The sequence below is a fragment of the Schistocerca nitens genome, chromosome 7 (assembly GCF_023898315.1).
Source record: "Schistocerca nitens isolate TAMUIC-IGC-003100 chromosome 7, iqSchNite1.1, whole genome shotgun sequence".
In the NCBI taxonomy this organism is placed as follows: Eukaryota; Metazoa; Arthropoda; class Insecta; order Orthoptera; family Acrididae; genus Schistocerca; species Schistocerca nitens.
In genome coordinates this window covers 282,600,318-282,623,060 of record NC_064620.1, presented here as the reverse complement: position 1 = coordinate 282,623,060, position 22,743 = coordinate 282,600,318, and the positions used below count along the sequence as shown (strand labels likewise).

The window sequence follows — 22,743 nt, the reverse complement described above, 5'->3', positions numbered from 1 at the left end:
TAGTTATACATATAAGTATTAGTTCCTATAATAGGCATGTGAAATGTTTTTGTATCTAGAATAACATAGGCCTACCATGTAGCAAAAAATGTGGGATCTTTCTCAACAAGCTTTAGTTATTGGTCCTTCTGACAATCATGTTTTTGCTTCCCCTGAAAAAATTGTGGTACTGGATATAAGGGGTTTCTGATTTTATCAGTGCAGTTAGTAGAAATGTTAAGTTTCGTTTCACTGTCATATCTCATCAATGCAACCATCTTAGGAAATAAATCTGCCACGAAAGTAATTAACTGGTCACTACGAAGCGATACAACCGCGTAGAACAAACATTAATGACCGTAGAATAGACTCGTTGACAATAGTATCTCGTTCCAAGCTGCCTTCTTCCGATTCCTCCTTCCCTCTCCTTTCCTCACCATTACTCGCCATGAGCCGGCCGGTATTTTACTGTTGAGAAGTGAGCATGAGCCAGCGCAAACAAGCAGATTGGTAAACAAGCCTATGCTAGATCATCCGAAAGAATTTATATTCCCGCATCAGATTTGCCAACTATAGTCGTCAGAGTGCAGCATGATATCACGAAGTGCAAATGGCGACACCACAGGAGAGCGCGTAAGCAGTAATGTGGTTTCCAGAAACAAAATCGCTGACAACTGTTCGAAGAAATTATCGCAGTTTATATGGATGTGAGTCACCTGGTCTGAAAACAGTTAAAGAATCATATCACAAGTTTCTGGCAACTGGAAGTGCTCTGAATCATTCTGGCAAAGCACGCCGTAGTGTTCCGGAAGAGACAGTGGAGGACATCAATCATTTCTCAGGAGCCCACGTACGTCAGTTCGACAGCCATCTACATCAGTCACATTAATTCCGATGAAGGACTACCATCAGTTGTAGTATGGAATGACGATAATGAAAATTTTTGCCAGACCAGGACTCGAACCTGCCTATCACGAGCGGCCGCCTCACCATTTGTCTATCCGTGCACGACTGACAGCCACACCCATACTTCCATATATATCGTCAACCATACGATTAGTAAGTAATGCAACACATTTATTTCTCGGCCAGTTTTTAAAATGTGGAATTTGTTGTGGGACCTCATGGAATATTCCAGTTTCAGGTACTATAGTTTCATGAGGTTCCGATAGGTTGTGACGCTATTCGTAACCTTCAAAATGGCGTCTGCAACGGAGGTGTGTTCGAAGAAGAGAGCAGCTATTGAGTTTCTTTTCGCGGAAAACGAGAGCATCGAGATATTCATAGGTGCTTGCCGAATGACTGCGGAGACGAGGCAGTGAACAAAAGCGCGCTTAGTCGTTGGGCGATGCGTCTGTCATCATCGCAACAAGATCGCGCAAACCTGTTCGATCTCCCGCGTAACGACCGGCTGCACAAAGCAGTGACTCCATCACTGTCGCAGAATGTGGACACACTCTTACGGTGATCGACTGATCACAATCAAACACCTCGCTGCATTAACTAGACGTCTCAACCGCGCAAGGCCTCGTACGAGTCTGTACACGGGAGAGGAGCTCACAAAACTTCATTGGACTGTTCTTCCTCATATAACTCACTGCCCTGATCTCGCACCTTCCGACCTCCGTCTGTTTGGTCCAATGAAGGCTGCACACTGCGGGAAGCAGTACATGGATGATGGGGCGATTATAGATGCAGCAAGGGGTGGGTTCCGACGTCGACCAGTTGAGTGGTACCATGCGGGTTGCAGACCCTTCCAGTAAGGTGGAGTAACGCCGTCGCGTTGACCGGAGATTACGTTGGAAAATAGGGTTTCGTAGCCTAACGACTGGGGAATAATATGGTGTATTGGAATCCTGAATAAAACAAACCTTCTTTCAGAAAAAGTGTGGCATTACTTATTGAACGCCCCTCGACGTTTATGCCAGATATCTAGCTAAATTGTCAGGCTAGTACACAAAAAAAGCGTTTGACATATATACATGTAATATACTTTCTTCTTCAAATGTAACGAATGTGTCCTGTTTGGCCGATGTACCGTTTGCATCAAAAACTAATATAAAGGCCTTTCTGTTTAGCAAGAACGACAAGAGACAGATTTTAGATCACGTGACAGGTTCTTGAGCATTGTGCAACACTGTTTAAACAAGTATGTACCGAGCATAATTGTGAGGAATGAGGAAGACTCAACGTGGTTGACAGCCGTTTCAAGAAGCTGCTACGAAAGCACTGCAAACTTGAACGTAGCCAAAAACTCAAAGTCGACAAAAACTTTACGAACCTGAAATTAACGTAAGGAGGGCTATGCATTCAACGAATACGAAAGTAGAAGTTTATCTACAAATATGACAGGAAATCCTAAGAAAAACTGGTCTTATGTTTAATCAGTAAACGGACAGAATTCAGCTGTCCAGATAATGGCAACGAATAAGAGAATGACACAGAAAAGCAGAGAAGGCCGAAATACTGAACGTCTTTTTCCAAAACTGCTTCACAGAGGAAGATTGCACCATGGTTCCTCCTTTAAATCGTCTCACTAGCAAGAAATTGACAGATTCAGAAATGAGAGACCATGGGATAGAAAAGCAACAAATCGCTCAGAGAAGTATGCGAAAGAACTTGCCCTCTTCCAGCAGGAGTGTACCGAGCGAAGCATTGCTACTGGTTAGAAAAAGCACGGTTCATTCCCGTTTTCAAGGAGGGTCGTCGAATAGACGCACAGGACTACAGGCCCATATCCCTGAGGTCAGTCTGTTGAAGAATTTTGGAACGTTTAATGGTCGCGTATGACGATATTTCTGGAAACCGAAAATCTGTAGAGACCAACATAGGTTTCCAAAACAATGATCACCCACGGGACCCAGAAAGCAGCAGGTATAGGCATCCAGGTAGATTTCATGTTGCCGGCCGGAGTGGCCGAGCGGTTCTAGGCGCTGCATTCTGGAACGGAGCGACCGCTACGGTCGCAGGTTCGAATCCTGCCTCGGGCATGGATGTGTGTGATGTCCTTAGGTTAGTTAGGTTTAATTAGTTCTAAGTTCTAGGTGACTGATGACCTCAGAAGTTAAGTTGCATAGTGCTCAGAGCTTTTTGAACCATTTTTTGATTTCATGTTCCTTGGACTTTCGGAAGGCATTCTATACAGCTCCGCACTGCCGTCCAACGAACAAAATATGACCGTACGGAATATCAGCTCAACTGTGTGACTGGATTGAAGAGATTCTAGCACACAGAACACAACATATCAGTCTGAATGGAGAAAAGTCTTCAAACATAAAAGTAACTTCGAGCGTACCCCAGCGGAGTACAATACAGATAAATGACCTTGTAGATAACGTAGGAAGTTCGTTGGAGCTTTCCGCTGATGACGCTGTTCTGTACGCTGTAAAATTGCAGCGAAATGCAGGAAGACCTGCAGTGGATCGGCACTAGGTGCAGGGAGACGCAACTGATGCTCTTCATTAGCAAATCTAACGTATTGCTAATACACAGACAGAAAGATCCTTTATTGAATTATTACAAAATTACAGAGCAATCACCGGTAGCATCACTTTCATAAAATATTTAAGAGTGTGCATATGGACCGATTTGAAGCGGAAAGGTCACATTAAATTAATCACGAGTAAGGCAGATACCAGACTGATATTCATTGGTAGAATCTTCAGGAAACGTAGTCCATCAACAAAGGAAGTTGCTTGCAAGACACTTGTTCGACCAATAGTTTAATATTGCTAGTCACTCCGGATTCGCACAAAATAGGACTTATAGTGGAAATAGGAAAGTTCCAAAGAAGGGCAGCACGCTTCGTTACAGGTTCATTTAGGGAGCGCGAAAGTGTCACGGAGATGCGCAGCCAACTTCAGTGCCAGACTTTGCAAGAGAGGCGTTTTTCATCACGCTATGATCTGCTGTTACAGTTCCGAGGGCGTAAGCTCCTAGAAGAGTCACCGAATATATCGCTTTCTCCTGGATACATCCCGCCTAAACGATCATTAAGATAAAATTGCAGAGATTCAGTCCGACACTGAGGCTTACTAGCAATCATTCTTCCCGCGAACCATATGCGTCTGGAACAGGAAGAAAGGAGGGGGGGGGGGGGGGGAGTGACAAAGTACCCTCCGCCATAAACCGTACGGTTGCTTGCGATGTAGCAGTAGATAATCTTTTATCTTAGCCAAAGTCCGGTTAGTTGCACCCGTTTCTTCGCAGTTTCACATTCCTTTTCCTAAGGTACATTTCATTTAAACTTTGAATTCTCTTTACATCCATAATTTAAAGCGACGTAGCGTTAGACTTGGCAATACAGAGCATGGTGTAAGGGAGGCTCCGTGTGACTTTGCTCGCTGCTGTAAATAGGCGGTATAAATAAAAGAAAAATAAATCAGTACACGACAAGTATTGGTAGAACGCGCCTCGGGGAAGACCAGTTTTGATTCAGGATAAATGTAAAAACAGGCGAGGCAATACTGACACTATGATTTATCTTGAAAGACCGAAGAAAGCCAATCCTTCATTTATAGAATTTGTAGATTTAATGAAGGCCTTTGACACTATTGTGTAGAATGCATTTTTAGAAATCCTTCAAGTAGCGGGGCTAAAATACAGGGTGCGACAACTTATATAGAAACCGGACTGCAGTTTTAACACTCTAAGGACCTGAAACATAAGCCGTATTGGGAATGGACTTAGACAGGATTGCAGTTTGCCCTGAATTTGTTTAATCTGAAATTTGAGCGAGCAGTATAGGAAACGAAGGCGAAATTTGGAGAAGGAATTAAACATGAGGGAGAAGAAATGAAAGCTTTGAAGGTTGTCGAAGATACTGTTATGCTGTCAGACGACGAAGATCTCACAAACTCAGTTGAACGGAATGCATAAGCTATAAGATGGATATCAACAAAGGTAAAACAGTGATAATGGAATGCAGTGGAATTAAATCAGGCGTTGCTGAAGGTATTAGATTAGGGAATAATAAGCTAAAAAAGTGAAGACAGGTATGGCATCCGGTCACTTCTTCAAACTAACCATGACAAAACCGTAAATAACAATGTTGAGCCTGCTGGACAAAGGCACAAGGAAAAGAAGTGAGACAGTAAAAAAAGTAGGTGAGTTGGGTAATTTGAGCAGGATAATAACTAAAGATGGCCGAAGTAAAAATTATATGAAATGCAGACTGCCAACCGGGAGAAAAGTGTTTCTGACAAGGGAACCTCCCCATCGCACCCCCCTCAGATTTAGTTATAAGTTGGCACAGTGGATAGGCCTTGAAAAACTGAACACAGATCAATCGAGAAAACAGGAAGAAGTTGTGTGGAACTATGAAAAAATAAACAAAATATACAAACTGAGTAGTCCATGCGCAAGATAGGCAACATGAAGGAAAATATGAGCTTCGGAGCGCCGTGGTCCCGTGGTTAGCGTGAGCAGCTGCGGAACGAGAAGCCCTTGGTTCAAGTCGTCCTTCGAGTGAAAAGTTTAATTTTCTATTTTCAGACAATTATCAGAGTTCAGGCACTCACACATAATCAACTTCGCTCTCCAAAGTTCCAGGACATGTTCAGATTTGCTTGGACATATGCAGGATTTGACGGTCTACACACGGAAAGATTTGAAAACCTAAAAAACGTATGTTTTGACAGAGCACAGGGAAAACTGTGCGACTGTGAAACTGTTGCATTCATTTGCTGCAGTTTATGTGACAAACTCTTATGTTTTCATCACTTTTTTTGGAGTGATTATCACATCTACAAGAAAACCTAAATCGGGTAAGGCAGAAGAATCTTTTTACCCATTCGCCAAGTGTACAAGTTAGGTGGGTCGACAACATATTCCTGTCATGTGACGCACACGCCGTCACCAGTGTCGTATAGAATATATCAGAAATGTTTTCCTGTGGAGGAATCGGTTGACCTATGACCTTGCGATCAAATGTGTTCGGTTCCCATTGGAGAGGCACGTCCTTTCGTCTACTAATCGCACGGTTTTGCGGTGCGGTCGCAAAACACAGACAGTAAACTTATTACAGTGAACAGAGACGTCAATGAACGAACGGAAAGATCATAACTTTGCGAAAATAAAGAAAGTAAAAATTTTCACTTGAGGGAAGACTTGAACCAAGGACCTCTCGTTCCGCAGCTGCTCATCCTAACCACGGGACCACAGCGCTACTAAGCCCACATCAGCCTTGATGTTGCATATCATACGCATGGACTACTCAGTTTGTATATTTTGTTTATTTTTTTTTCATAGTTCCACACAACTTCTTCCTGTTTTCTCGACTGATCTGTGTTCAGTTTTTCAAGGCCTATCCACTGTGCCAACTTGTAACTAAATCTGAGGGGGGTGCGATGGGGAGGTTCCCTTGTAAGAAAGAGGAATTCGTTAACATCGAATATGAATTTAAGTTTTGGAAAGTATTTTTTGAAGCTATTTGTCCGGAGTGTAGCTTTTTGTGGGAGTGAAACGTGGACGATAAGCAGTTTTGACAAGATGGGAACAGAAGTTTTTGAACTGTGGTGCTACCGGAGGATAATGAATATTAGGTGAGTAGATCAAATAATTAATTAGAAAGCACTGAATCTAATTCGAGAGAAATAATTTTGTCACAACTTGCGTAAAAGAAGGACGTCAAGAAATCGTCATTTTGGTGAAAGAGATGGGGGTGGTGGGGGAGAGAGGGTAGAAATTGTAGAGTGAGACGAAGGCTCGAATAAATTAAGCAAATTAAAATGGATGTAGAATGCAGTTGTTATGGAGAGACGAAGAGGATTGCACAGGATAGACTGGCTTCAGGCGATACATCAAACGAATCTTCTGACTGAAGATGACAACGACGACAGCAACAGCAGCAGCAGCAGCAGCAGCAGCAACAACAACAACAACAACAACGAGGCGAGCTATATCATCATCAAAAGGAGTGCACGGGGGAAACGACATATACTAATGTGATTGTTCAAAGTTGATAGGTGTGCATAGTGACGAGATCTTCGACTGCGAATCACGTATCTTCTCAGACGTTGATTGCTGATAATGATGATGAAAGTATTTCAAAATTAGATTAATTTCTTATGCACTATTAAACAGCGTGTGTTAGATGTTCCGTTCAAGGAGTTCTGACAACGCGGGAACCACCACTACTACCACCAAAATAGCGGATGATGAAGTGCGTTAAATTATCGGGTGTGATGCAGAAGATAGCAACATGGAGTACCAAATGTGCTGTTAAGTAGAATAAAGGAAAACTCACCGATTATAAAGCACCAGAGAAACATGTGAGGGGTGAAGTGAGTAAAGAGAGAAACTGTATACTTCTGAGATCGCAGTCCTCGATATGTATTGATTTTTCTGCAATAGTGTGCTTTCATAAGGATAAGTCACCTCAAGATGAACCCGGTGAATAGTTTGTCTGACGAATCGTTACTGGTGTGCCATATGTGACCGTGACTGAAGGAAGAGGAAGGACGGGAGGTGGTTGGGAAGGAAGTATATAAGTCACGTATCGAGTGCAATTCGTGTAGTCTCCGTACTTTCACAGTCAACATTGTACAAGATAGTTTGGAAATTTTACGTAACATACCTAGAAAGCCACTCCTTAAATATACTAGAAGAAAATGGAGCGTGCTTCACGAACAAACCGATTTCAGATTAAACTGTTATTTTGACGTCTGCCAAGTCTTACTAGTATAGCAGTGCGGCGAATGGGGCTGGCTGGCACGAGAGTTGCATGCGAGACGTCCATAGTGTGTGTCGGCCGCGGGCAGCGACGGATATGGCTACACTTCCAACGTGAGCACCACAGGTAAACACAGCGGCCGCGAGATGGTGCTGATGCCAGTGTCTACAGTTACAATTTAGATTTCTCATGTTAGTATTTTAACGTACTTGCTAGGTTCTTTTTTTAGTAAGTTAGTACTCGGCCCACTTAGAACCAGACTTCCCTTCTCTTCTCTTTTGCCAGAAATTTTCATGTGCTGGCATATCTGCTGTATTCGTTATTCGAAGACTTTCTTTTTCATTCCTGCCGACGTATCTGGTAAACGCATAGTGTGAATGGAGTTTCTCATCTGCAGCTGCTTTCATGAGTATAAGTCACCTCAAGACGAACCCTGTGAATAGTTTGTCTGACGAATCGTTACTGGTGTGCCATATGTGGCCGTGACTGAAGGAAGAGGAAGGACGGGAGGTGGTTGAAAAAAAAAAAAAAGAAAAAAAGAAAAAAAAAGCCTGTGGCATCGTTGGGCGGGAGGCCCCCTATTCGGGGAAGTTCGGCCGCCATGTGCCAGTCTTATTTCATTCGACGCCACATTGGACGACTTGCGCGCCACTGATGAGGATGAAATGATGATGAAGACAGCACAGCACCCAGTCCCCAAGAAGAAAAACCTGCAACCCGGCCGGGAATCGAACGCGGGCCCGCTTGCATGGGAGGCGTGCATGATACCACCCAGCTAAGCAGGCCGAACATATACTGCAAATTACTGTGAAGCGCCTAGCAGAGGGTACTTTCAACTGCATCAGTTGTTAGGGCTTCTTCCCTTTCCATTCACGTTTGGAGCACAGAAAGATTGGTTCAATTCCTTTGCGCTCTCTGTTGTTAATCTACCCTTGTCCTCACGATACCTACTGGAGCAATACGTAGAGTGTTGAAGTACACTCCTAGATTCATCTCTTAAAACTGGTTTAGACCTTAAAAGTGAGTTGCCGTTTTTTAGACTTCTTTTCCACAGCCGCAGTTATACAAATAACACAGGCTATGCTTTCAATTTTTACATCAGTATGCTCTTTGTCAGTCTGTTTGAGTGCATGATTTTTACATGGTTGTAGAACTTGGCGTCGTTTCCGTATGATATCACAATTGACGCAGTTCCATATTGTTCCATTAAGTTTCGGGTGTGCAGCCGCAAGAATTCTCATTCTTCTTCTAATATTTCGGCTGTATAACGTTCAGCCATCTTCAGAGTCAGCCGCAAGACTGTCGCTTAATTTGAAGATGGCTGAACGCTATACAGCCAAAATGTTAGAAGAAGAATGAGAATTCTTGCGGCTGCACACCCGAAACTTAATGGAACAGTCTTTGCGCCACAAAACCCTGAAGATTCACTTCCGTATTGCTTCTGATGTTCAACTAGGTCCTAATATCCTTCTGATAAATCAGCGTCCTCTGAGCTCCAATGTGTTGAATAGGACTTTCTGATCTAGTGTGAATGTCTCTGTAGCATAATTTACCAGTGGCCTAATAAAAGTAATGTAAACGGATTTGGCATTTCTGCTATTATATCCCTTGTAGAGTTCAGTGGTAGTCCTGTATGCTGTTTCTAATAATGTGAGTCTTGGTTGTCTCTTCTCTGTGATGTTCTCCGAAACGAATTCACTAAGATAAATTTTGGAACAAGGTTTGATGCAACCAAATCCTGAAACAAAGGAAGGAAGATTGGTTATAGCGGCCCTTTCGACATCGAGGTCATTATAGACGGAGTACAAGCTCATATTGTGTCAAGAATGGTGGGGAAGGAAATCGGCAGTGCCCTTTCAAAGGAACCATTCCGGCGTTTTCCTGGAGTGATTTAGGGATATCACCGAAAACCTAAACCTGAATGGCAAGGCGCGGGTCTGAACCGTCGTCCTCCCGAATGCGAGCCCAGTGTGCCAATCACTGCGCTATGTCGCCTGGTATCCATTTCTACGCCAACGATGATAGCACTTACGCTGGTCATGAACTCTGTCTTTTCGAAGGAGATGTGTAATCTACTTTTTTTCTGCACATTGTAATAATATCGTCATTTTACGAACAATTCACTTTACAGTAGAGGGAAAAGTTACGTTAAGGTGTTAGCCTATGTTAAATATACTTCCTACTTCTGATTTGTTCTGTTTCTAGTCTGACAGTCTCTGAAGATGACTGTGGCTGAAACGCATTCTTGTGTAAATATATATAACTAAAAAAAAGCGATTAAGATCGAAGGTTATTTTGACTAATAACAATGATCGCTAACTCGAGTAACGATTTTATGTCATTTATTGACCGAATTGTACAAGTGGTAGAGGATTCTGGACTGAATATTTATCTAAATGAAGAAATACTCATTATGTGAAACTCATAGCAATTAATCAAAGTGAAGATCGTCACTAGTCTCAGTGCTTTGTGAAGATAGATTGGGGTTCAAAATCGTCGAGCTCAATTAATTTCACACAATGTTTATGGTACGATTGTAATCGTTGCTTCACCATTGCTGTTCCAGATTTCTTCTCTTTTCGCAGAGTGCTTTCCATTTGTAACTTGACGCGTGCTTTTCAATGAATATTTTCCGATACGAACCAACACCATCTCAAGTTTTCCCGTGCCAACGAATCATTGTCGATGACCTCTCTGTGCCTTGCAGCATTCTGTCCGTTGTTCCTATAAATCGATAAATGTAAGGTAATGGTTATAACAAAAAAAGAAAAGTGTAGTGTCTGATTACATCATCAGCAAGACACATGGAATAGCTATTTTGGAGCGACATGGAATGGAACGGTGACGTGAAGTCAGTATTAGGAAAGACGGATCGAAGACTTATGTTTGTTGGAAGGGTTCTGCGAAAATGCGGAGTATATATACTCTAAGACAAAAAAAAAAAAAAAAAAAAAGACACACCACGAAGGAATTATGCGAATGGGACGGAAGTCGGAAGACGTGATGTGCATGTATAGACAAACGATTACAAATTCAGAAAAAGGCGATGATTTATTCAAGAGGAACTGGCCTCAGAAGGCCCAAGAGTACTGACCGACTGCCGACTCATCCTCAGACTATAGGCTTAACTGGATGCGGATATGGAGGAGCATGTGGTCAGCACACTGCTCTCCCAGCCACTGTCAGTTTACGAGACTGGAGTCGCTACTTCTCAGTCAAGTAGCTTCTCAATTTACCTCACAAGGGCCAAGTGCACCCTACTTGCTAACAGCGCTCGGTAGACCGGACAGCCACCCATCCGAGGGCTAGCCAAGCCCGACAGAGATTAACTTCGGTGATCTGATGGCAACCGGTGTTACCACTAAGGCAAGGCCATTGGCCGTAATGTTCCAAACGTCCGAAATTGGGAAGAGGTCCAGTGACCGTGCTGGTCAAGGTATGGTTTGGCAAACACGAAAACAAGCAGTAGAAACTCTCGCCGTATGCGGGCGGGCAATGTAAGCCCAAAGTGGCGACAGAACGGAACGTAGAATATTGTAGTGATATCTCTGTGCTGTAAGGGCGCCACAGACGACAGCCAAAGGCGTCCCGCCGTGAGCTGAAATGGTAGCTCTATCCCCCAGACCATACCTGCTGGTTGTTGGGCCATTTGGTTGGCGACAATCAGGCTGGTATCCCGCGGCTATCTAGAGCGCCTTCACACACGTCTACGGCCTGGAATCTCACTGACCAGAGTAGAATTGTGTTTAGTGATGACTCCCGTTTCGACCTGAGCCCCGATGCCCAGCGAAAATGTGTGGATACCGCCTGATTGTCGCCCACCAGTGATGGTGTGGGAGCCATTTCATTTCATAGCAGGATACCTTTGATTGTCATCTGCGGTATTCTTACAGCACAGCTGTACGCCGACGACATTCTACGGCTCGTTTTCTTGCCCATCTTGGCAAGCCGCCCTGGGTTTACATTTCACCAAGATAATGCTCGCCCGCAGACGGCGATAATTTCCAATGTATGTCTTCATGCCTACCAAACACTACCATCGTCAAACCCTATCATGGCCAGCAGGGTCGCTGGACGCCTCTCCAAATGAGAACGTTTGGAGCATTATGGGCAGTGTCCTGTAACGAGTTTGGTATTCTGACGATCTGAAGCGCCAATTAGAGGTAATTTGGGCTGATATCCCATAGAATTACATCCAACATCTCTATCAATCATTGTCAAACCGAATAACTTTTTGCGTAAGAGCCAGAGGTGGACCAACGCGTTACTGAGTGGCTCAATTTTTGAAGTTCTTTCTCTTGAATAAATCATCCAATTTTTCTGAAATTATGAAAATATTTTGTCTGTACATGTACATGACATCGGCCTATGTCCGTCCCATTCGGATAATTCCTTCGTGGGGCGTCGTTTTTTCTGTCTTAGAGCGTATTAAGAAAATCGAATAGAAGACGATACTGTGGCCAATTCTAGAATATTGTTCCAGTGTTTTGAGTCCTTATCGATTAGACATGACAACAGACATCAGTCGAATTCAGAGACGCGCTCTTCAGGATTGTAACGGGTCGGTTTAACACATACGAAAGTGTAATAGAAATCCTGAGGAACTTAAATGAGAATCCTTGCAAGAGAATCGACGTAGTCCTCGCGAAACATTGTTGCCTAGGTGAATTTAGAGAACCCGTATTCCAAGAACTCTGTGCGACCATTATGCTACCACAGTCTTGCGATTTATGGGGACAAGGTAACAGAGATTAGGGCACGTACTGATGCTTCTATTTTTATTTATCTATTTATTTATCCCGGCTAGATTAGGGGCGTTAAGCCTTCTGTTACATCAAACCAGGTGGGGCACATTTTTTTGCATTATGATGCAGATGTTTTAAAAAGACATTTACTAACGGAGTAAACACAAATAATTAGAAATAGCGGAGGGAGAAGGTAGTTATAGTACAAATAAGCAGTTTATAGTCACGAAATTTAGAACAACTAAAACAGGGCAATCAGGTAGATTTAAACTGAGGTAATAACAGCAGTGGGGGTAAGAGAAGTCTTCTTTTTATTCCATCGCAGTGCATGGTTATGAACGTCGACGTGCGATAGGCATCTGTTTGTCATAGAAAAAAAAACTAATTTACGAAAATTTGCCTCAAACGCATTGCCCATTCGAGATGTCATACATGTCCCTATCTCACTAATGTCTGTATAATTTTGAACATTTACGTTGTGATACCTGTATAGCTAGGATGCAACGGCGTTATCTAAAAAATCACTGTTTAATGGAGAATTCCTTGACGATTATGTACCTCACCAAGGAATGTATTTTGTTATATCTTTCGTTCCTTTACCCATGACAGATGAGTGGATCGCCGTAGAACTTTCTTCTTTCTGGCAAATATACCAGGAGATGATGATAGTTTAGCTTTAGGAAAGTTGAAGGCACAAAAGAGGCAGTTTTTTTTTTTTTAATTTCAATTTACTGGCTTTCGACTCGTGCCCAGGCAACCACCTCAGTAGTGGAAAAACTATACGACAGCGCGTCTGAGGTGACTTTCAGTCAGTAGTCGCGATCCAAATGTAGGGACAACACAATACTCAGTTCCTGAGCGGAGAAAAGCTCGAACCCAGTCGGAAATCGAACCCAGGCCCCTTCGGTTAGCAATATGTCGCACTGAACCATTAGCTACCGAGGCAGACGAAAAGGCAGTCCATCATCATATACCACCGTCACGCGTCAAAATGTTGTTTTACTCGTAATATTATCTCAGATTTCTTGTTAACTACCTGTGCTGCAAGTTTTTGAAATTTTAATATATTTTGCTTAGTGTGATGCCCTTGTTGGTGTATTTTCTGATTGTAAGATTTTAGTTGTCATATACATTATTTCTGAAGTCAACATCCCTTTTTCTCAACACATACTAACCCTATAGGGATGAACGAGATATTGTTAGAAAAGCTTTCTAACGGCCTTCTGACATTGCATGCTGATTTTTCACTAAAACTTACTGTTTGTGGAAAGTTTATTATAAAAGAGACTTTTAACTGTCATATGCATAAAGGAATCATGGATGCCCGGTTTCATACCTATATTTTACGAATATAATTCATTAAACACGAATAGGGAGTCCCTTATCATATTATTTTATTACAAATACCATTTTATTTTTTTAAAATACGTATTAACTGGATATATATGTACACAGCATTGTCATGAATAATAACCGTGTGTATTGTGGTAGTCAGTAGCTTGCAAATCGTAAATTTTCATTTTTATGTACAAACGTAGGGTAGTGATCTGCAGGTACACAGATGTCTTTATCATCGCCTATATAAGGTATGAAAGGGTAGTGCATTGGTGGAATTGTCATTTGTAATCAGGTGATTCATGCGAAAAGGTGTCTGAGGTGATTATGGCCTCAAGATGGGAATTAACAAACTTTGAACGCGGGATGGTAGTTGAGCTAGAAGCTTGGGACATTCCATTTCGGAAATTATTAGGAAATGTAACATTCCGAGATCCACAGCGTCAAGAGTGTGTTGAGAATACCAAAGTACAGGCATCACGTTTGACCACGGACAACATAGTGAGCGACTGCCTTCACTTAACGATCGAGAGCAGCGACGTTTGTGGAGAGTTGTCAATGCTGAAGCTGCGTGAAATAATCGCAGGAATCAAGGTGGGACGTACGACGACCTTATTAGGATAGTGCGGCAAAATCTGGCTTCAATGGGCTATCGCAGCAGAGCCTTTGCTAACAGTACATCGCCTGCAGCGGCTCTCCTGGGCTCGTGACCACACTGTTTGGATACTAGACGACTGGAAAATCGAGTCTTGCTCAGATGAGTCCCGATTTCTTGGTAAGACCTGATGACAGGATCCGAATGCGACGCAGACTCCACGAAGCGGTGGACCAACTTGTCAACAAGGCACTGTGGAACCTGGTGGTGGCTTCATAATGGTGTGGTCTGTGTTTACATTGAACGGATTGGGTCCTCTGGTCCAGCTGAACTGATCATTGACTAGAAATGGTTACGTTTGGCTACTTGGAGACCTATACAACTATTCATAGACTTCGTCTTACCAAACAAGGATGGAATCTTTACGGATGACAATGCGCTATTTGACTGGGCGCCAGTTTATACTGGTCTGAAGTACATTCTGGACAATTCAAGAGATTGATTTGGCCATCCAGATCACCCGACATGAGTCCCATCGAAGATTTATATGACATAGTCGAGAGGTCAGTCCGTTCACAAAAGCCTGCACCGGCTTTGGAGGGAGCACGGTTCAATATGTCTGCAGGGGAGTCCATGCCACTTCGAGATGCTGCACTACGCCAGACAAAAGGAGGGCCGACCATATACCAGAAGGTATCCCAACAGCGGCAACGAAACGAAGTTTCCGGAGTGGGATAAAAATTCAGGTTGAAAGGATAAGATTCACTGGTGCTGTGTTGCACAGTGGCTGAGCTGTAGCACGCGCTGTCGTCGCACTGACCTGTGGCGGCATCCTGTAGGGCATGGGCCCCGGGCTGGCCCAGCGGGGCCGCGGCCTGGGGCAGGGCAGGTAGGGCCCCGGGCTGGGCGGCAGCCGCGCGGGCGACATGGGCCGGCGCACCAGCAGCCCCGGCGGCGGCGGCGGCGACGGCCCGTACGGCGAGGGCGACGGCGCGAACGGCGGGCTGGGGCCGTACGGCGACGCCGGCCGGAACGGCGACGCCGGGTGCGGCGGGCGCGCCCACCCGCGCCCCGGGCCCGGACCCGGCGGCTGGCCCGCCATGCTCCTGCGGGCACACGCACAGGCTGCGCGTCAGCACACGACAACTGAAAGCTCCCATCTCTGTACGTAAAAGAAAATGTCCGAACTGACGACTGATCGTCGCCCAGCCCAAAACGCTAACGGTAGAAACTTTGAATTTGGAGAGGGTTTTCTACTCCTTAGACGTGGTTTAGGAAGGCATGGTTCGAAATTACACTGCTAAATGGGTGAAATAGGGGATGAAAGGGTTTTTAAAAATATGTCATTATTAACACAATTTTGAAGCTACCACTATGAAAATTGGAATTTGATTTCTCGATCAGAAATACAATCACTAACGGGGTAAAATAGGGGGTGAAGTAATTTTTTAAATTAAAGATTATCAAAAAGATACTAAAACATACTAAGGTAAATCTACGAAAATTGATATTTGACATCTAGGTTGGAAATAAAAAAATACGTGTTTCAGTGTTCTTGGGCATTCAACAATGTGAAGTAGGGATTGAAAGTTTTTATGGAAATATTTTATTACAAAAGCATTTTTGAAGCTAAATGTATTGGAACTGGTATTTGGCTTTTCGGTTGAACATAAAAAAACATACATGTTTCAGCGTTTTGGGAAATTCAGCCCCGAAGGGGGTGAAACATTGGGTGAATTTTTTTTTTGAAAATGAATAGTTAAAAAAACTACTCCAGCGTTTTTTATGGAAACGTTTCATTCTAAGGAATTTTTGAGACTAAATCTATGAAAATTTGTATTTCGTTTTTCTGTTAGAAATAAACAGTTCATGTTTCAGTGTTTTTGAAAATTCAGTCCCTATGGGATGGAGGGAAATAGGGGATGAAAATATTTAATAAAATATTTCTATATATTAAAATGTTTGTAAAGCTAAATGTTTGTGAACCGCTAACTTCTTAGATATAAAGAAATCTTAGTGCATGAAAGTTTCTACGGAAATATTACCACAAGAACTCAAAAGGCAGGATGAACAAAAACCTCAGACTGCAGTTACCAGATTCGCTTTTTGGTGAGAAGTACGTTCGAAAAAGACGATGCTTCTATGGCTTTAATTAGCGTGAAAAGTTTAGATGGTGCTGCAATTTGTGAACAGCATAAAAATTCGAATAAGTTACCTTAGGGATAACAACGTAATTATTTTCAAGAGCTCATATTGACAAAGCAGATAGTGATGTCGATGTTGGATTCAGAAAAATTTTGGATGCAGGAGCTCAATAATTAGGTCTGTTCGACCTTTAAATTCTTACAGTATCTGAGATCAGACTGGCATGAGCCAGGTCGGTTTCTATCCTAAGATTATTTAACCATAATAGTACGAAAGGAACATATGGCTAAAATATTTTTGTTATTGATTAAATTTAATTAATTACTATTTTGACAGATTAATGTGTTGAATTTAGAAATCATTTATGAAAATTTTTCTACAAATAGTATTTATACTTTATGATTTATGAATGTTTGTTTTGCATTTTCTTTTGTTGGGAATTTATGTTTTAATTCATGGCGCTTTTTAACTGTATTAGAGTAGAAGTTTTTAGGTTATATTGAACTTTGTAAAGGTCAAAATAAAGTAGGGTTTGTAGGGATTCCTAAACCTTTTAGTGATGCTATTAAATTGATTTGTAAGGAGCAGCCTATTCCTATTATATCTAATTATTTACTTTATTATTTTTTACTTACATATGTTCTTTTTTTTGTTTTTATGCTGTACTGTATTAGGTGTTTATACCGTAATAATTGCTGGTTGATCTTCTAATTCATATTATTCTTTGTTAGGTTCTTTACTTTCTGTTGTTCAAACAATTTCATATGAATTTGATTGGTTTTAATTTTATTGTCTTTAATTATTCTAATGGGTAGTTTTAATATATTGATTTTATGAACTATCAACTTTATTGTTGGCTTATGATTATTTCCTTTCCTTTAGCTTTAGCTTGTTTTGCTTCTTGTTTGGCTGAAACTAAGCGAACTCCTTTTGATTTTGCTGAAGGTGAGTCTGAATTAGTTTCAGGGTTTAATATTGAATATGGTGCTGGAGGTTTTACTTTTTTTGGTTGAATATACTAGAATTGTTTTTATGAGGATGTTGTTAACTTTAATATTTTGGGTATGGTTTTTATTCTTTTATATTTTTTATTAAGCTTGCTATGATATATCTCTCAGGTTTATTTGAGTTCGAGTTACTTTACCCTGATTTCGTTATGATAAGTTAATATATCTAGCTTTGATTTTTTACTTTCTTTATTGGTTTAAAGATCTTATTTATTTCGTTTATTTAGTGAAATGTTTTGAGATAAGTTAATAGAAGAGTTAAACTTCTAGTTTTATGTTTTCAAAATGTATACTTTTCCTAAGCTAATTAACTTATTTCTTTTATTCCTTGATTAGCTTGTCTTATGTGTTTGCAACATGTATGTTAATTAAGAAGTATGTAAAGTAGATAATTGCTAGGATTTGTGCTGTTATAATATATGGTTCTTCAACTGGTCGTTTACCAATTCATGTTAGCAAACATACAACAACTACTATGATTCAAAATAGGATTTGATTAATAGGATAGAACTGAATACCCCAGAATGGTGTTTCGTTATAATGGTAAAATTATTAAGATTCTAATTGATAGAAATAGTGCAATAACACTTCCTAATTTATGAGGAATTGCCTATAGAATTGCATAAGCAAATAGGAAACATCATTCTGGTTGAATGTGGACTGGTGTTACTAGTGGATTGGCAGGTACAAAATTATCTGGGTCTCCTAGAAAATAGGCATTAATTAGACATAATATAATTAATAATTATGTTATTAATACAAATGTGATGTAATCCTTAAAAGTAAAATATGGGTGGAATGGAACTTTTTTCAATACCACCATTTAATCCTAGAGGGTTATTAGATCATGTGTGATGGAGGAAGAATAAATGGATTGCTGCCATAGCTGCAATAATAAATTGTAATACAAAATGAAATGTAAATGTAAATGCATTATCAACAGCAAACCGTCCCCATACTCATTAAATTAAATCTGTTCCTAAGTACAGAATTGCTGATAATAAATTAGTAATTACTGTTGCACCTCAGAATGATATTTGACCTCAAGGTAGAACATATCCTATAAATGCAGTTGCTACAACTAAGAATAGGATAACTGTTCCAATTAATCAGGTGTGTATATACATATAAGGTCTGTAATAGATTTCTCATCCCACATGTAAGTAAATGCAAATGAAAAATATAGATGCTCCAGTTGCATGTAAAGTTCGAATGATTCAACCATTATTTATGTCCCGGCAGACTACACTACTGAATGCTATTTCAATGTTTGATGTATAATGTATAGCTAAAAAGAGTCCAGTCACGATTTGAATTTCTAAATATAATCCTAATAAGGACCCAAAATTTCATCAAAATGAAATATTTGTTGGTGCAGGCAGGTCGACTAGGGAATTATTAATAATTTTAATTAAAGGGTGTCTTAATCATGTGTTTATTAGTAAAATTATCTTATTTTACAAATAATGATACAACATTGTGAATTACATCGAAGAGAACGGTCTATTGACACACTGTTAACACGGATTTAGGAAATATTGTTCTTGTCAAACACAACTGGATCTTCACCCACACAAAGTGTTGAGTGCTATTGACAAGGTATTTCAAATTGATTCCGAATTTCTAGGTTTACAGAAGGCTTTTGACACTGTTCCTCACAAGTGGCTTGAAGTCAAATTGCGTGCTTATGGAATATCGTCTCAGTTATGTAACAGGATTCGTGATTTCGTGTCAGAGAGGTCACAGTTCGTAGTAATTGACGGAAAGTTAACGAGTAAAACAGAAGTGACTTCTGGCGTTCCCCAAGGTAGTGTTCTAGGCCCCCTTGTATCAAACGAGATACTGAAGCAAGTATGGATTTCTTTTACTGGAACTCCAGTTCTTGGCAGTAGACGTTTAGGCACAGGTTTTACTAAAACTAATACTGAACGTTGTAATACAAGTTCTAAGTTTTAATATGATAATGGCAGTAGCCGAAACATAGTAATAAATAAATGTATTAAGCGATCCAGACGGCTTTATTTACATGAATTCACAACGATAGTAATCCAGCAACAGCGTCTTAGGCAACTCACTGTCACTCAAGTTAAACCGTTCAACCAGTAACTAGTCAATCGTACAGAGAGTGCCCATCCTTGTGTGTGTGTGTGTGTGTGTGTGTATGTGAATTCTTAAGGGACCAAACTGCTGAGGTCGTCGGTCCCTACACTTACACACTACTTAAACTAACTTACGCTAAGGACAACACACACACCCATGCCCGAGGGAGGACTCGAACATCCGGCGGGAGGGGGCGCGCAATTCGTGACAGTGCCCATCCTAGGAGATGGTTCCGACGGTCTGGAACGATTTAATCGGCAATTCTCTCAGTGCTTATCGTCTGCGCAACACCCTCTCTCACTCACAGTACGATGTCACCCACGTTGACTTCAACTCTCCGTAGTGATAAGTGTAATTTCCCTTTTCCCCTCTCTCCAATACTGCGACTGTCCCAACTGCTGCATGCTGGTCCCAACAAGATCAGTAATTTTTCTGTTAACTGTTCGAAGAGTTATTTATTGCGCACATTCATGGTGCTATAAGGACAGATATGTTGCTGAAATCTCGCATTCACGTGTTGCAGCAGCTACCGACTTGAATAATTTATCACCTTCTCGTCAGCGGTGAAACAATACAGAAGAAAACAGTAAACATCTAAGTTTTAGTTTTAACTGCTATGCCGAGCGGCGTAAGAGACGAAATTTACGTGTAAATAATTAATATTCGTGTAGATCCTTTCGGCTACACTCGCCCAGATAGCCGTGCTTGTTGAAGCGCGGCTTCCGGGAGGGGCTCCGAGCGCAGCCGTCCTACAGATTAACGACGAGGGTCAGTGTTCCGGCCATCCTGGATGTGGTTTTTACGCGCTTTCATACATTCCACTAAGTGAATATCAGGATAGTACCTAAGTCTGGCCTCAGTTACACCTGTTGCAAAGAGACAAGCAGGGCATCTGTCCACCGCGTAAGTTAATGATGCCAAATCTGTTTCTCACCATGCCAATCCTGCACGGATGCGGGACAAAGGCATAAGAAAAAGAAAAGAAGAAAAGTTGTTTCGGCTACATAATTTATGAGTTCATTTTTTCTGCCTTCTTTTGGCGGTAAGAGTAGCAGCAGTGTGATATTATATGCGCAACAGAGCATATGTATTTAACAGGAAAAACAATACGAATGTGTCTGAAACGCTGGCGCACATTTTATGTATTACATTTTCTCCCTATGCCGTAAGACGACAAACGGCAAGATGACAAACAACCGTAATGTTATTTAGCATCGTTGTCCATAGTGCTGGGTGTTGTGTGATGTCCTTAGGTTAGTTAGGTTTAAGTAGTTCTAAGTTGTAGGGGACTGATGACCATAGATGTTAAGTCCCATAGTGCTCAGAGCCATTTGTCCATAGTGGAACGGTTTTAGTATTTGTGCGATGTGCAGCGCATCGATAGGAGGCCGACGTGACGGCAGCTGACTAGTGTACGAGATCTGGCTGGTTGACAGTTCTATTTCGGCGCCTGACAGCTACGCTACCAAAACAGCGCCCGTGACGACTCCCGTCAGATACACCTGTGATGGTGCGGCATCCTCCGACAGCTCGCCTATCACATAAGGCACCACTCTCACGTCTCGCCACGTTTTTAGGTCGTCGGCATTGCACGTGCGAGACATGTGACGATATAAGAACATTTTGGCAAGAAATTTATTTCAGCTGTGTCACAGAAAATGAAACTCCCTTATGTTGCATAGATGTTAATTAATTGTTGTTTATTATTGTTGCAGGTGCTGAGTTACATAACAGTTATGACTGATGATTCTTCTGACACCATGGTGGAACGGATCGTAATGAGCAGGTGAGCTCGCGAACGACCCCATACAGAAAATCGATGAGAGATATTCACCACGATTTAACTGTAACTTAACAGCTTCGCAAGCAAGAAAACTGTTTAACGGTGGGAGAAAGCTCTTTGCAACTCGTTGCATAAAAGATAAACTTCGCTCGAACGATCACCAACACGACTGGCAACGTTAGTGCAGGCTTCAGTGTCTGTCGAACGTTGGCCAAAGAATGTCCATTCGTAAGCGGTAACACTATTTGGGAGCACCTTACTCGACATTAAAAAGCATATGAAGAATGATTTAAAGTTAAAAGCACCTCAGCCTTCGATTGTCGCGAAATGAGTGACAATAACACACAAAAAGTCATCAGACCTGTGGGCGAGCTCTCGATACCGTTATAACTCTTCCATCAAGGAAGAAAGTGTCTTTTCAGGACGAGTATGCAATACATCGCAGCGCAAAGCGAGAAACATTTATTTCTGAAGTATAGAAAACACACATTTTTATGAAGAACACCAATCGTATGCCATTATCTGGTCTGAAACGTCAGCTACCCTCTTGGAAGTCCTATATTTCTTTAACTGTCTTGTGAATCACACTACATATCTCAATATATTACCTGATTGGTTTATTCCGTATATGTAAGGTCGAGGACTGCTCGGTAGTGTATGTTTCCAAAAAATGGTTCAAATGGCTCTAAGCACTATGGGACTTAACATCTGAGGTCATTAGTCCCCTATACTTAGAGCTACATAAACCTAACTAACCTAAGAACATCACACACAGCCATGCCCGAGGCAGGATTCGAACCTGCGACCGTAGCATCAGCGCGGTTCCGGACTGAAAGGCCTAAAACCACTCGGTCACAACGGCCGGCTGTGTGGTTCCAGCAGGATGGAGCACCAGGCCATTTTACTGTTGACGTTATAGAATATCTCAGTGAGGTATTTCCTGATAAATGGAATTTGTCTCCATCTTTGGAGTGTCAGCCGCAAGTCCTGATCTATCACCTTGCCAATGAAATGACACAATATAGATATGATTTTACGTGTATAGACTGAAGTACGAAGGCCGGCTGTCGAACCCGGGTCTCCTGCTTACCAGGTAGGTTCAAAATGGTTCAAATGGCTCTGAGCACTATGGGACTTAACATCTGTGGTCATCAGTCACCTAGAACTTAGAACTACTTAAACCTAACTAACCTAAGGACATCACACACATCCATGCCCGAGGCAGGATTCGAACCTGCGACCGTAGCAGTCGCGCGGTTCCGGACTGCGCGCCTAGAACCGCTAGACCACCGCGGCCGGCTTACCAGGTAGGTACGTTAACCACTAGGCAACCTTGGCACAGTGGCTCACCCAATTGCAGGGATTACCCTGGCACGCCTCCC

General features: G+C 41.9%; 1 protein-coding gene across 1 annotated transcript in view; it reads right to left on the bottom strand.

Moving 5' to 3' along the window:
* Positions 1 to 21,340, bottom strand: part of LOC126195574 (uncharacterized) — a 217,236-nt gene extending 195,896 nt beyond the window's left edge. Inside the window, exons 1-2 of the mRNA XM_049934200.1 lie at positions 21,306 to 21,340; positions 15,147 to 15,432 (exon numbers count right to left, since the gene is read on the bottom strand). Of these exons, the coding sequence (XP_049790157.1) occupies positions 15,147 to 15,432; positions 21,306 to 21,340 (321 nt within the window). The remainder of the gene's footprint in view (positions 1 to 15,146; positions 15,433 to 21,305) is intronic.
* Between the last annotated feature and the right edge of the window lie 1,403 nt (positions 21,341 to 22,743).